Raw genomic sequence first — 13,128 nt, 5'->3', positions numbered from 1 at the left:
CAGTCTCTCAAGTATATGTACCGTGCACCATATGCACATTTTTCACATGCTTGGGATATCTAGATGATCTAGTAAATGTATTATAGGACGCATACTTTGTTCCATTTCCTTAAATGAACCAGAAAACAAACGGTTATTTTGATCATACTTAAATATATTTTTACGCATCGCTAAAACAAATAACATTTCAAATTGTAAGCGACAAGATAGTACTCCTTTCGAAGCAAACATAGGTTGAGTCTGAGAGGCATTTCCTTTTTATTGTCTTTATTAAAGAACGAGTGACTTTTTCCCACCACGAATATTGCAGGAGTCTTCTGCAGTGCAATTTTATTAAAGAGAATTTCGCAAAAAATATTTCAGATTTGATTTAAAAACAAACACACAGAATATAGGTAACACAGATGACAGACGCATTTAAAACAATGGTAATGCAAAAAAAAAAAAAAAAAGTGTGGGAATACAGTTGAAGTGAAATGCATTTTATTTTTTTACATTAAAAAAAAAGAAGAAGAAAAAGCACACACATTTTCATATTGCTTCCTCATCAGGTCATCATTCAGCCACCCCCCTTCCCAAAACATCATGTACTAAGAATGCTTCTGTTGATAGATAAACAACTGTGTAACTGGGTTGTCTGAGCAGCATTTGAGATGGAGGGAGTGGACTTCATTCATAAGGGCCGACATCATGTGGCACTGCTTAATAGAAGATCTTTATTTAGAAAGTGACTAAAGAACTTGAGTAGAATACCACTAGAAGTACATTCTATAGTACGCACTATAACTCAAATTCTCCCAAACACAGACATAAAAGCTGATAAAAACAACAAAAAGGAAAAGCAACAATTAACAACAATAATTTAAAAATAAGGTAACTTAATATACATTCATGTAAAAATATGAACTAAAAACCCTGAAAGTGATATCAGTGGTCATGCGTGATTCATCATAGAAAACTAAAACTTTGGCATTTTATATATGTAAATAAATAATTAAGAAGGGCAGCACTGCATTAAGGATGTGCAATGCTACAGCAATGAATGTATTTGTGCAACGCTACAGCAAAGGTTGTAATGAAAATGTACTGGAGTTAATGAAAGGCTAAATAAATTAGTTAAGTTTTAGTGTCATGGATTCCTCAAACGATTCATGATAAGTTGAGGCTTAAGTCCAAGGCTTCAATCCACAATCAACAATTTCATGAATGAAAATATTTTATATATATATAAAAGAGAGTCTGATCTGAGGGGGGACCTCATGACCCACTGTCAAACATATCTATATGCAACTTTATACAGTATGTGGTGTTCAGACCCAATGACACTGACCAATGACGTCCAGCAAAAGGTTCTTACTGCTGACATTCAGTGGTGTTTGCATAGGTTGCAACAGTGCTACATCAGTTTTTATCTGATTCTTCTAAAGCAGCTCAAGTTTTTTTTTTTTTTTTTTTTTTTAAATGGAGAAACAAGTGCCCAGTGAGTCCTGATTAGTAATGATGCATTTCTGTAGTAGTCACTACACCAGAGCTGGGTTTAGTGTCCTCCATATTTCTCTTTTTACCTGTCTGTTTGCGTTTGGCCACACGGGGACTTTCCTCTGTGATAACGCCCTCTTGGGGCATGGCAGGCTCTCCACTTTCTCGACTCACGAACATGGATGGATTATGGGACACCATCTCAAACCGCTGCTCGGCAGCTTTCCGAATGACTGCTTTCCTCTTGGTCCTGGGCTGGGGGAAGGGTAAAGCTTGTCCAGGTGCTGAGGAAGGCAAAGTGCACTGGAGAGAAGAGGAATAGCTGGTGGCAGACGCAGCAGCAGTAGTAGTAGCGCTGGCCAAAGCTGCGCTGCCAAGCCGTGCCATTGCTACAGGGATCTCCTCCAGAGATTCTGCGGAGTCAGAATGATACTCAGCAGGGGGACCGGCGGCTTGTACGGGTGCAAGAGGGGGGAGGGAGGCCCGCAGGGGAATGCTGGGAAGGGTAAGCGCTGACCAAGAGAGGAGGACACAGTGGCGGCAGCTACAGAGGACTCTATTTATGTAAAAGCACAAACACAAATCACAAAGGTGACTACTCACACACCGTTTCACCAACATCAAGACCACTGAAAAACACCATATATGTTTTTTTTAAAGCTTTTGCTAGTTATTTCAGAATTTATTCAGCTTTCTCAGAAAAAAAAGCTTTATTAATAAATAATTAATTGAGATTAATAAATCTCGTAATTACGACAAAAAGTAATTAAAGATAGTCAATTTTTGATGAAAAGCTAAAATGTATTTAATAATTATAACATCTAGGACTAATTCCTGACGTTTCTAATTTCATTTCAATTTGTCAATTAAAATAATTGTTTTTGTCATAATTATGACTTTTTATCTCATAAATATGACGCTTTATGTCATTTATTTTCTAATAATGCCATTCTAGTGTCTAGGGCTCTATTCATGGTGAGAACTAGTTTAGAAGTCTAATTTAGAATCCCTTTCATGTCATAATTATGATTTATTAATGGATGTTTTTTCATAAGAGGCAGAAATAGGCTTCAGTAGTTACACACAGGCAGATTAGGAGCACAGAACTATTTAAACTCTGTAATTACAACTAAGCAACAAAACAGAGGCTAAACACTTATAAATCAGATAAAGACAACTGCACTATTGGTTTTAAACTGTCATACTGTGCTTTTATCCTTCTTAGAGCTATACTTCAGTCTAGAGCAGACAGGGTGTTGTTCAGTGATAAAGATCTACCACACTGTTTAATATTATATCATAATAACTTTTTTAATAATTATTTATATCCTGTCCTGTTATGATCTTCAGTCTCCTTGGCTCATTCATATATATACCTTTATAAAAGGCTTCCAACCTCAGACTTCAAAGCAGTATATATATATATATATATATCAAATTTCACAGTCACCGGCTGACTGTATACACCTGACTTACCCTGCTCAGCAGAAGTCTTTGGCATGCCTTTGGTGGCGCTGGTTTCAATGGACCTGTCACTGTTTACCTCGGCTACAAGCTTGCGCACTTTCCTCTTTTTTTTCTATGGAAATAAATGAAAGTGTTTTGGCACATACTGAGACAGATGGACATTGCAACTTCACTAGAGTGTACAGGGCTCTGGTTGTATGGTTTTCTGGTGGTTGTGGTATGTGTGCTAATGTGTCACACCTGTGTGTGTTTGTGAGGGTGAGGAGATGCTTTGTTCTCTGTTATGACAGCAGGGAGGAGCTCTTCTTCACCCATGTGCTCAGATGAGCCTCTGACCCTGCCATTGCCATAACGCCTGTGGAGAGACACCCATTACTCATTTACTTCAGATTCTATAGCATCCACAAAATTTCTTCAAAAGAAGATACATCCACTGTCTTCCATGTTCATTTCTTATGACTGATAAAAATGTTACGGACTCGCTGATCACCAAACAGGTGATGTTCAGCAGTTACTGTAAGAAACGTCCGCTAACAAGTATAGAATAGAAATCAGAATAGAAACAACAAGATCTTAGCTTCCATATTAGCAATATTTTTATTGCTCAGACTATTATGATCTAAACAAAATGCAGAGCTTTATATTCATATTTCATTACCTTTTTTAAACTAAAACAAATTAAATGTTTTACTGAATAAACAATTCAACAATGAGGCATTCACTGCGAAATAATCTGGAAAGTGAAATTCCATGGGGAACAATTCTGCCCCTATGACATAAGAAATAATGTCAAAGCCTGTTTTGTAATCTCTGTTATAAAACAGTATTCATGCTGACTGTTTCTTATTAAGCAATATGACACATGAACAAAACGGGCATCTGCTTCTGTACAGCTGGTTTAGTTAGAAGCCTAAAAAATGTAACAAAAAAAGTTAGAGAAATGGACTCGGATATATAAAGGAACTAATGGATTAGTTCCTTCAGATACAGAAATGTTTTAATCTACAACTGATCCTCTAGCTCACATTTTTTACCGCCCCACAAAAGCAGTAATATCCTTCCTTCAGTTCCAGCTGAGTTCTCAAAAAGCTTGACATGATACCATAATTAGCCAATAAAATAAATGAGATTATCTGTATTTTTGGAGTCACAGTTAAAGGAATCAATCATCCCCTGAAGCCACAACTGGAAGAAAATGTGCAGAGTAATGTTGATTTGGCTGAACTGAAGACGTTAATGCAGGCAGGCTTAGGGGGAGAGAAAGCCAAGTCTTGGTCTTTTGTGAAAGGAAGATTGTTTTTCTGCTCAATTATTTCTTCATGATGTAAAGTGGGTGACAATTAATCACTTGCTTGCTTTAACAATGAGCTGTTTGGCCAAATTTTAACACTACTCTCAGCTGTTCAAAGTTTTGGGGCAGAACGATGTTCTAAATGTTTTTGCCTTGATTCTTGATTTTAAAAAAATTAAATAAATATTTTTTTAAATGTATGTACATTTCACTATTCTTTGTATTATATTAAATTAGCATCAAAACATAGTTTATGCTAATGTGAGGGTGTAAATGTGATACTTTTAAATATGCTAAATATTATATTTAAATAGGTCTCAATATGCTGGCAAAACTCACGCTGATCCTTCTTGGGAGCTCATGGCGTTTGGATCCTCTACCTCCATCTCAGGATTGGTGTAGCCAAATGTCCCGCTATAACTGACCTGCTGCTGCAGCAAAATAACAATGAAAGTTAAATCAAACATAGTAAAAAAAAATACAAGAGATACATTTGCTTTGAAAATGTGTAGTGGTCCTACATAAAATATAAAGTATTTTTATGTTTCATTATTCACATTAGAAGCTGAATGACCTTTAGTGTACCACCCTAGTGTATAACCTTAAGGAAAAATTATGCCAATATTTCATCCATATTACATTTAGTCAAACTAGCTGAATATATGTACCACCAGCCATTTCTTTTTCAATAAATAACATGTGAATCTTCAGTTCTTCAGTTATGCAAGGACTTGCTTATTTTTGCAACTCAACCATCATTCAGTAAGATCGACAATAGGTTTATTTGCACAAGTGTGTATATGAATGGATGCATGTTTTTTGAGAACCGAAGTATCGAAGCTGTGAGTATATGTGCTCAAATTTGTGTGTCATGGGTGTGAGGTACTGATTAGATGCGTGTATGTGCTAACATGAAATTAGTGAAATGCCAGCCCTGCCCAACACAATAATCTACATGGTGAGCCAAAGCAAACAGATCTTAACGAACAGTGAAGTCCCATGCACACCTCTCAAGCGCTCTCATGAGATGTACTACTGAGTTAAGGCTGGGGTCAACATTTAGAATATATTGCATGTTACATACTTCATAGTAATATGTACACTACCATTCAAAAGTTTGAGATTGGTAAGATTTGTTTTGTAAGAAGTCTCTTATTACATTTCACAATTTAAAATGTATGTATTCCTGTGAAGGCAAGAGTAATATCTCTCTCCCTCTCTCGGTCTCTCTCTCTCTCTCTCTCTCTCTCTCTCTCTCTCTCTCTCTCATCACATGACACTTCAGAAATCATTCTAATATGCATATGGGGTCCAAATAACATTTCTTCTTATTATAAATGTTAAAAACAGTTCCGTCAAAGAGCTGAATGTTACTGTTATGCCTGCTTACAGCCTTAAAGCACAGAGCTAAAGGTCCATCAAGGCAGCTTCACACTGTCCTTAGAACACACAACATGTACGCTGTGGCAGGAAGTGAACTCATGGTGTGAGCTCATTTCCTATAGCTCAGTGTGAGCTCAATGCACCGCCCCTGAGAGGATCTGACAGTAGCCCGTTGGAGAGGTTTTCCTGGGAATGTGTTAATTGCTCTGCGAAGCAACTGCACAGATGATTTCGTCCGCACACAAGCTTGTTTTAACGACCTGGTTGTTACAACAGCTGGGTTGCCATGAGCTAGCCACCCTGATGATTACGTATGTGGGCAACACCTACGAAATCGTCAATATTCAATTTCAGTACATAAGCATTCATGGGGAAGCTGATTTGTAAACATGCATGTATTACTTTAAAAGGTTCAAAAGACGTAAACCATAATAAAATAGGAATTTGGAAGTGTGGTGTCATGGCCATATCTACATACAACACCATTCGATAGTTAGTAAGGTTAGTACTTTTTTTTTTTTTGTTTTGTTTTTGTAAGAATCCCCTTATTCGCACTTTTGATTAAAAATATATTTTTTTATTTGCATACATAATATCTACATGAAAACAATAAGTGGAAATACAGATCTGTTGAGAGTGCATTACTGTACAGTACAGATGTTGATCATCACAATGCAAATAACCAGCTTTAGCTGCACTACAAACATTTGTTTTTGTCTGTATTGTACCTTAAATAGATTCATCTTGGGAATCCCAGATTCATTCTCTGGAGGGGGCTTTCTCGAATCTTTGGCCTCTTGCCGATGCCGCTGTCGCACAATATACTCATATGTGCTAAGTCTGTTCCACACTAAAGTAGAGAACAAGAAATGAGACTGAATCTGATACAAAATATCTACTGCTAAATCACCAATACACATCACAACATTTACAACGTCATCTAGGACAGGAATCATATCTGAAAATTATTTATTATACTTTTTTTGCCTGATGATATGAATGATATGTACAAGTGTAGTTGTTTGTTTCTGTCTGATCTCAAAAAATAAGTTGAAGCCAAGTTCTTTTGCCACTGGATTTTCTAAGAATGCCCCCTTGTGGCACACGGTGAGATGCCACTCATGCATTAAATGGCTCCCTGTAGAATATATCATTTAAATGCCTATATTTTTTTTTTCTATTTATATTTCTACCATTGTTTATTTGATTTGGTTCCAAGTCATAAGCTATACTTCAAACCGGCAAACCCACAGAGGAAAATGTTTAATTAATTTTTAACTTAACAAAAAAAGCAAAATGAGATCAAATAACCTCAGAATGAAAGACTGATCCCAAAATAACTGTCTTTTCGGCATGGCTTCAGAAAATGCACTGATCTTGCCTGTGGTGTTTTGTTGTCATGGTTACTGAGGCTGGCACTGAGCTACACAGATCTGAGCTAAAGGTGGACAGCATGTGGCAGTGAGGGACTGTTTCATGGTAATCAAGCTGCTGTATCTATTATACAGAAGAATTGAGACTACACCAAAACCTGAGCTTAAACCCAATTGCTGGCATTGTGTAGATATTAACCTGATTATACAAGGCATAAGAGGAATACACTTGCACCTGCATTTCAAAAGGCGCAGGGGGGTAAATAGCTAGGTGCCCTATTTAAAAAAACCCTACTTCAAAGATATACGTGTAATGATCTATGCAAATATATACACGTTTTAATTCAAAGCATGCTGCACAGACTTTTAATGCATTCAGCTTCCTATTAAATTCCTTTCAGTGCATTATTAATCAGGCAAGGCATGGCATTTGAGTTTATTCCTAGGTCAGTATTAAAGGCAGAGGTGCGCATTGGTGGGAATACTCTTGCATACACTACTGTTCAAAAGTAGGATTCAGTAAGATTTATTTGTAAAGAAAGTTACACTTTTATTCAGCTATTCAATAGATCAAAACTGACCGGAAATATTTTTACATTGTTACTATTTTTTATCCATGAGTCCTGAAATGTCAAATATATCAGTTTCCACAAAAGAATTATGCAGCATAGCTGTTTTCAATATTTTAATATTAGAATAATTTATGAATTATCATGTGACACTAAAGAGTGATGTAATTGCCGTTTAAAACTCTTTGCCATCCAAAAAAATAGGCTTTTTTTTAGGGCCGACGTCACAATTACGTCACATCACTAGCTGGAGGCGAAAACTGGAGGCGGCCAATTCAAAAAAAGTACAGGTTCTGCGACACAAGGAGCTTAAAATATCTTCTTATTATGTAGGGTGCACAAATCTGTGCAGCAGAGGCTTCAATTGGAATTTTTTATGCATACCTGACGCTACTGCCAGACGACAGCGCTAGTAAAATGGGATAAAACAAGCAGACTGAACAAAAACAATTGTCAAAACTGCTCCCACTTGCAGCTCACACTTCTTATCAGAAAAGGTTAACTAAAGTATTGTCTTTTCTTGTTATGGGAATATCTAAAGATTAAAGTTAAGTCGTGTATGAAATAATGCCTGTGCATTTGTGAGTGTATATACATTATGGCTGGAATAATAATGTAGCTGTAAAAATAGCGGCCTGCTGAATTTGAAATATATCTTCATGACTAGATGAGTTTGTCTTAACTATACACGCTGGATGTGAGTCACTCTGGAAGTAATCCTATCAGATCGTCCATCCATTGAGTGAGCATGTACGGGCCAGTTGATCTGGTTTCGTCCGTTAAAATGAACCTTTTCCAACAACAGTCATGGTCCAGAACAGTGGCCTTATATAAGCAGGTAAAATCTGAATTTCTCTAGTTACAGTTAAAAAAAAAACCAAGTGAACAGATTTCACAGCTATTAGTAAAGCAGGAAGGGCAATCTTTCTGCTTACATTTTAAAATGTACTGAAATAGAAAATTTATTTTAAATTGTAATAATATTTCACAACATTATTGTTTTTACAATAACAAATAAGCGTGCGAAAAAATATAACTCTGCTGACAAAAGCTTATTTTTAAATATTTGTAGGTAAAAGAGTGTACTCACTGAGGTATATGTGGAAGCAGAGTAAGTGTCCCAGCAAAAGTGCAGACAGTAGGCCCAGAGTGATGGTGACTCCTGCTAAAGCGGGAATGGCTGGACCAGCTGTGGTGACCGGAGCCACGGGCAGAAACACAAACCACACCACGGATTCATTCCTTACTGCAGATAAAAACAAAACAAAAATCGGAGTTATTAAGAGTTTTAAAGTGCGGACAACTTTTCAGTGCGCTCAAACATGCCCATAAAACACCTCTTACCCTGTTGAAAGTGCTTGTCAGAACGAAGTTTTGATGGGTCCAAAAAAAACTCTATGAAAACATAACTAGCGATAACTACAACCAAAACAATCCCCAGGAGAGCAGAGATCACGCTGTTAAGAAACAGCCTGTGACAAATATAAAGAGAGAAAAAGAGGAATTAACAAATACACTGTTTGGCCATTACACTACTATTTGAAGTCAGAAATGCAGTTAAAATGGCAGTATTGTGAAATACTATTACAATTTAAGGCTGTTTTCTTTTTTTAATACGCTCCTGTTTTAATAGCACAACTGAATATTCACCAACCATTACTTCAGTTCAGTGCCACATGATAATTCAGAAATCATTCTAATATGATGATTTGATTGTGATTATCACACATTTTTTAGCATTAGGATATGTGATGATGAGAAAGTGGTTACACTTCCTTATACTGATATTGATATAAATTGCCATATACTTGCAAGGTTTCCCATTGTCAGTATGTTGTAGACCCATATATATATATATATATATATATATATATATATATATAAATAAAACAGACGGTCTACTAATACTCTAATGACTGCTAGGTGACGTGTACTTGCAATTATATTTACTCCTAGTATAATGTCAAAGTGGAAAAACCAGTGAAAATTAAACTCACAAACGAAACGAGTGTTTGTATGTAATGCTAAGCAACATAACTTGATCTCATGATCGCTTTATGACTTCCATTTGAGAAAACATTACATATGTCATAAAATGGTTCTCATAAGCATACTGTATATGGTGACAGACAGACTGTAAAATGAAATGAATATTACATCTCTCTCTAAATAGTTGGACACAGGATCCTTGACAGTTAAAGACTCTAACAGTTAAAATATCTCTCTACCAGCTGCTGTCCATAGAAACGACAGAACGTCAAAAAAGGACCCACATAATGATAGACAGAGAAGAGGAAGTCAAAACGACTCACCAGTAATTTCTGCTGCCCACACAATTGTTCAGCCATCGACAGTGGTGGTCAAAGCTTGCCACACACTTATTACATGCACTACAGTGTTTAGATTTAGGCCCCCTGGAAAGAAGAGTTTTACAGGTAACCGGTTATGTACATGTTGCCAGTTACGAGACCTGCTTGCAAAAGTTGCAATGCATCAAGTACAGCGGCAGATAGCAAAGTAGCGTATCTGTGAATGTGACAACTGTAAGCCATCCTCGTCTGTGTCAAGATTCACCAAAGAACATCAATTCAGTAAACAAAAAAGTCTGTCAGATGCAAAGTGGTAATTTGTCATTCATTGTCAAGTTGCGCATGAAACTTCTAGAAAGTTGTTTCTATACTTACACATCCACCTCACAGAGGTAGCAGTGACAGTTCTCGATGACGTGTGCATGTTTGGTGCGGTCGAACACTGGCATGGGTCCCTTATAACTCTTAGCTCTAACGTTATAATCCGCAGGGTCAATGGACACGGCCATCAGGTGCATGAAGAGGTGACAGATGAATGTAATGCCTGTACACTGAGCTCCGAGTTAAAGATTGACACAAAACTCTTTGAATGCTTGCTACAGGGTAACACATGTATATTGATAAGATGCAGATGAGTGCAGGAATAGTTTAGAAGGCCATGTGACAAACTTTAAAACAAGGATACAATATATCCGGCTGGGATCCAGTGTGTGGGGAGCAGAGGCACGAATACACCAAAGCCAGTGACAGCAAAGTAGAGATAAAGCAGCCAGGCCAGGAGCTGAAAAGGGTGTGGAGGCCAGCTCCAACCATTGGTCCGAGAACAAAGGGGCACATCCGCTCTTCTGGGTACCCCCTCACTCACTGGGGCTGTACGGTTGGAGTTCTTGCTGCAGACATCCATGAGAGGGGAGCCTCCTTCTGTCACTCCTGACATAAATACTATGGAAGTCAATGGTGACCCAAAACAGCCTAGTTACAAACTTTCTTAAAAACATCTTCCTGTGTGTGTGTGTGTGTGTGTGTGTGTACTTAATTAAATGTAACTTTTTTTTTTTTGCTTAGGCAGCTTTAAAGGCATTTTTTTTTTCATGATTTTCTGCATTTTTCACGATTTTCTGATTATTTAAATAGTTGTTTCTCTGCCAAATATTGTCCTATCCTAAGAATCCATACATCAGAGGAAAACTGTTCAGCTTTCAGATGATGTAAATATAATTTACATTTATGACTGGTTCTGTGGTCCGGGGTCACATATAAAAAAACGTATACATAAATATACACAGTACACACACGCTCTATTATTTAAACTCAAACTTTTAGTTTGGGTGAGATTAATCGTCTGACAGCACTAAAAATAAAGTCATGAAAATGTTTTTAAACAGTTTCGAATGATATTTTTGAATACTCTGCCCATAATTGATTCTAAATGCTTTGTTTTCACAACATTAAATGTATTTCTGATTTTTGTTTTTTAAAAAAAATTACTTAAAATGTTACGGCTACCCTACTTGATATCCAAACTAAGTTTTTGTAGATAACTGCTTTACAGTTTTTCAAAAATGCATTAAACCTGAAGATAACTTTACTGGTCACCGTTCCACTATAACAACCATTAAATTATGGTAAACCACAAAACCCACCTGGTCAGTTACTGATGTCAGGACTGCTCCGCCACATCTGAATCAGCCAACATTACCTGCACTGCTTTTTTTTGAAACGAAAACTACCACTAACCTGACACATCTTTGAGCCTCATCCACAGCACCAACGCAACAGCTCCGAGTGACAGCTAGCTCTATCTTTACTCATTTACCGTATCCGTAGCCCGCGTTTCAATAACCTAAATAATTCATCTCGTGGGTAAATCAGTCTCCTCTTGCTGTAGTAATTAACTTAGAATAGAGCACCAAAAACATGATGTTTAAAACGGACCAAACGTTAAGCGCTCGGTGTGTGCGTTGAGCACGACGGACTGTACCGTTAACTAACCATTCTGCAAACAAATCACATCTCACAGCAACCGCGCGTATCTCGATCAATATCCAAAGCGTTTTATTCAACCGAGGCTACTTTAACGATTTCACAAATATAGTAAAAAGATTTTATCATACAACAGCAGCAGCAGCCAATCCAATATTTTCAGACAATTTGTGTATTAAATAGCTGACCGACGCACCCACATCCGGGAAAACCGTTACACGACACGTTTTATTTCAAATTAAAAGTCCTCAGCACTAAATAACAAATAAAAATGTTTACGTGTAAAGTTGTTTGTTGATATGGAAGATTTTTTAAAATTCATAACACCTGAAATGATCACATTATTATTTATTATAATTTTTATTAACAGTACCAGTAGAAGTTATTCCGTCAAGAGCGTTTCTTTGTGCTGTATTTATGCTTTACAACATTAACATCTTTCCAGTGTTTTACTGTAGCCAGTTTTCCAGGAGATGGCACCAATATCATGCTTTAAAACATTCTTCATGAAAATGTTAAGTGTTACATATTGACTAGCAAAATACATTAGTTCACGTTTCTTTTTTTTTCCTTTTTTTAAGTCAGGTAAAGTATTATTTTCTGGAGAGGCTTGTCCATATATGTCTGTGAATTATATTCTATAATGCCAAATGTCTAAACATAAAATGTCTACTCGATTAGGTGCAATGATGTCTAGTACAAGGAACAAAGGTTTGTTTGTATCGAGTCATATATTTAAAATGCATTTTTAAGGCTTCATTGCATTTCTGTTATGTGAACATCTTGTAGATACTCTAACCATTTGGCTTGGGCCCTAACTCATTTGTTTTGGTCGTTATATAACCATTATTTTAAAAAAAAACCAAAACAACAACAACACATTCCTCTGGGGGCATAAGAGAAACTCCTTCCAAAGGAGTAGGGAGTCTTTTGTTCTAAAGGAGATTAACTGAAATTACTATGGTTACTAAACAGATATGGTTCTTGTGTTAAATTCTATAATGGCCACGTTCACACAGGGTTGACAACCGAATTGTCTTTACAGGTGTGAGTCTCGAAATGTCTCGTTCACACAGCAGCTATGTTAAAAACTCTGTATGAATGTGCAACGGGAGTCAAGCCAGTATTCCTTACAAGTAACCATAGCGACATCACCCGAAGTAATATCAAAGATGACGACGTCTGTAAAAATTAAAGTCTTATCACTTTTTGATAAGACAAGAGTCCGGTCGAGCCTCTGCGCTTGTCATACTCTTAAAAAATGTGTGTGTGAA

At 36.8% G+C, this 13,128-nt stretch overlaps 1 protein-coding gene across 1 annotated transcript; it reads right to left on the bottom strand.

Moving 5' to 3' along the window:
• Positions 1–250: 250 nt before the first annotated feature.
• zdhhc1 (zinc finger DHHC-type containing 1) lies at positions 251–12,066 on the bottom strand. The gene is given in 12 exon segments (XM_043245312.1): positions 251–1,970; positions 1,973–2,035; positions 2,956–3,058; positions 3,187–3,301; positions 4,577–4,668; positions 6,349–6,470; positions 8,653–8,808; positions 8,907–9,034; positions 9,875–9,976; positions 10,247–10,422; positions 10,557–10,813; positions 11,515–12,066. Coding segments are annotated over 11 exon segments (1,788 nt in total). The 5' UTR covers positions 10,809–10,813; positions 11,515–12,066; the 3' UTR covers positions 251–1,491.
• Positions 12,067–13,128: the final 1,062 nt, after the last annotated feature.

This window comes from Puntigrus tetrazona, chromosome 7 (assembly GCF_018831695.1).
Source record: "Puntigrus tetrazona isolate hp1 chromosome 7, ASM1883169v1, whole genome shotgun sequence".
Classification (NCBI taxonomy): Eukaryota; Metazoa; Chordata; class Actinopteri; order Cypriniformes; family Cyprinidae; genus Puntigrus; species Puntigrus tetrazona.
The sequence above is the reverse complement of the archived record's forward strand: the minus strand, read 5'-3'. Positions and strand labels throughout refer to the sequence as shown.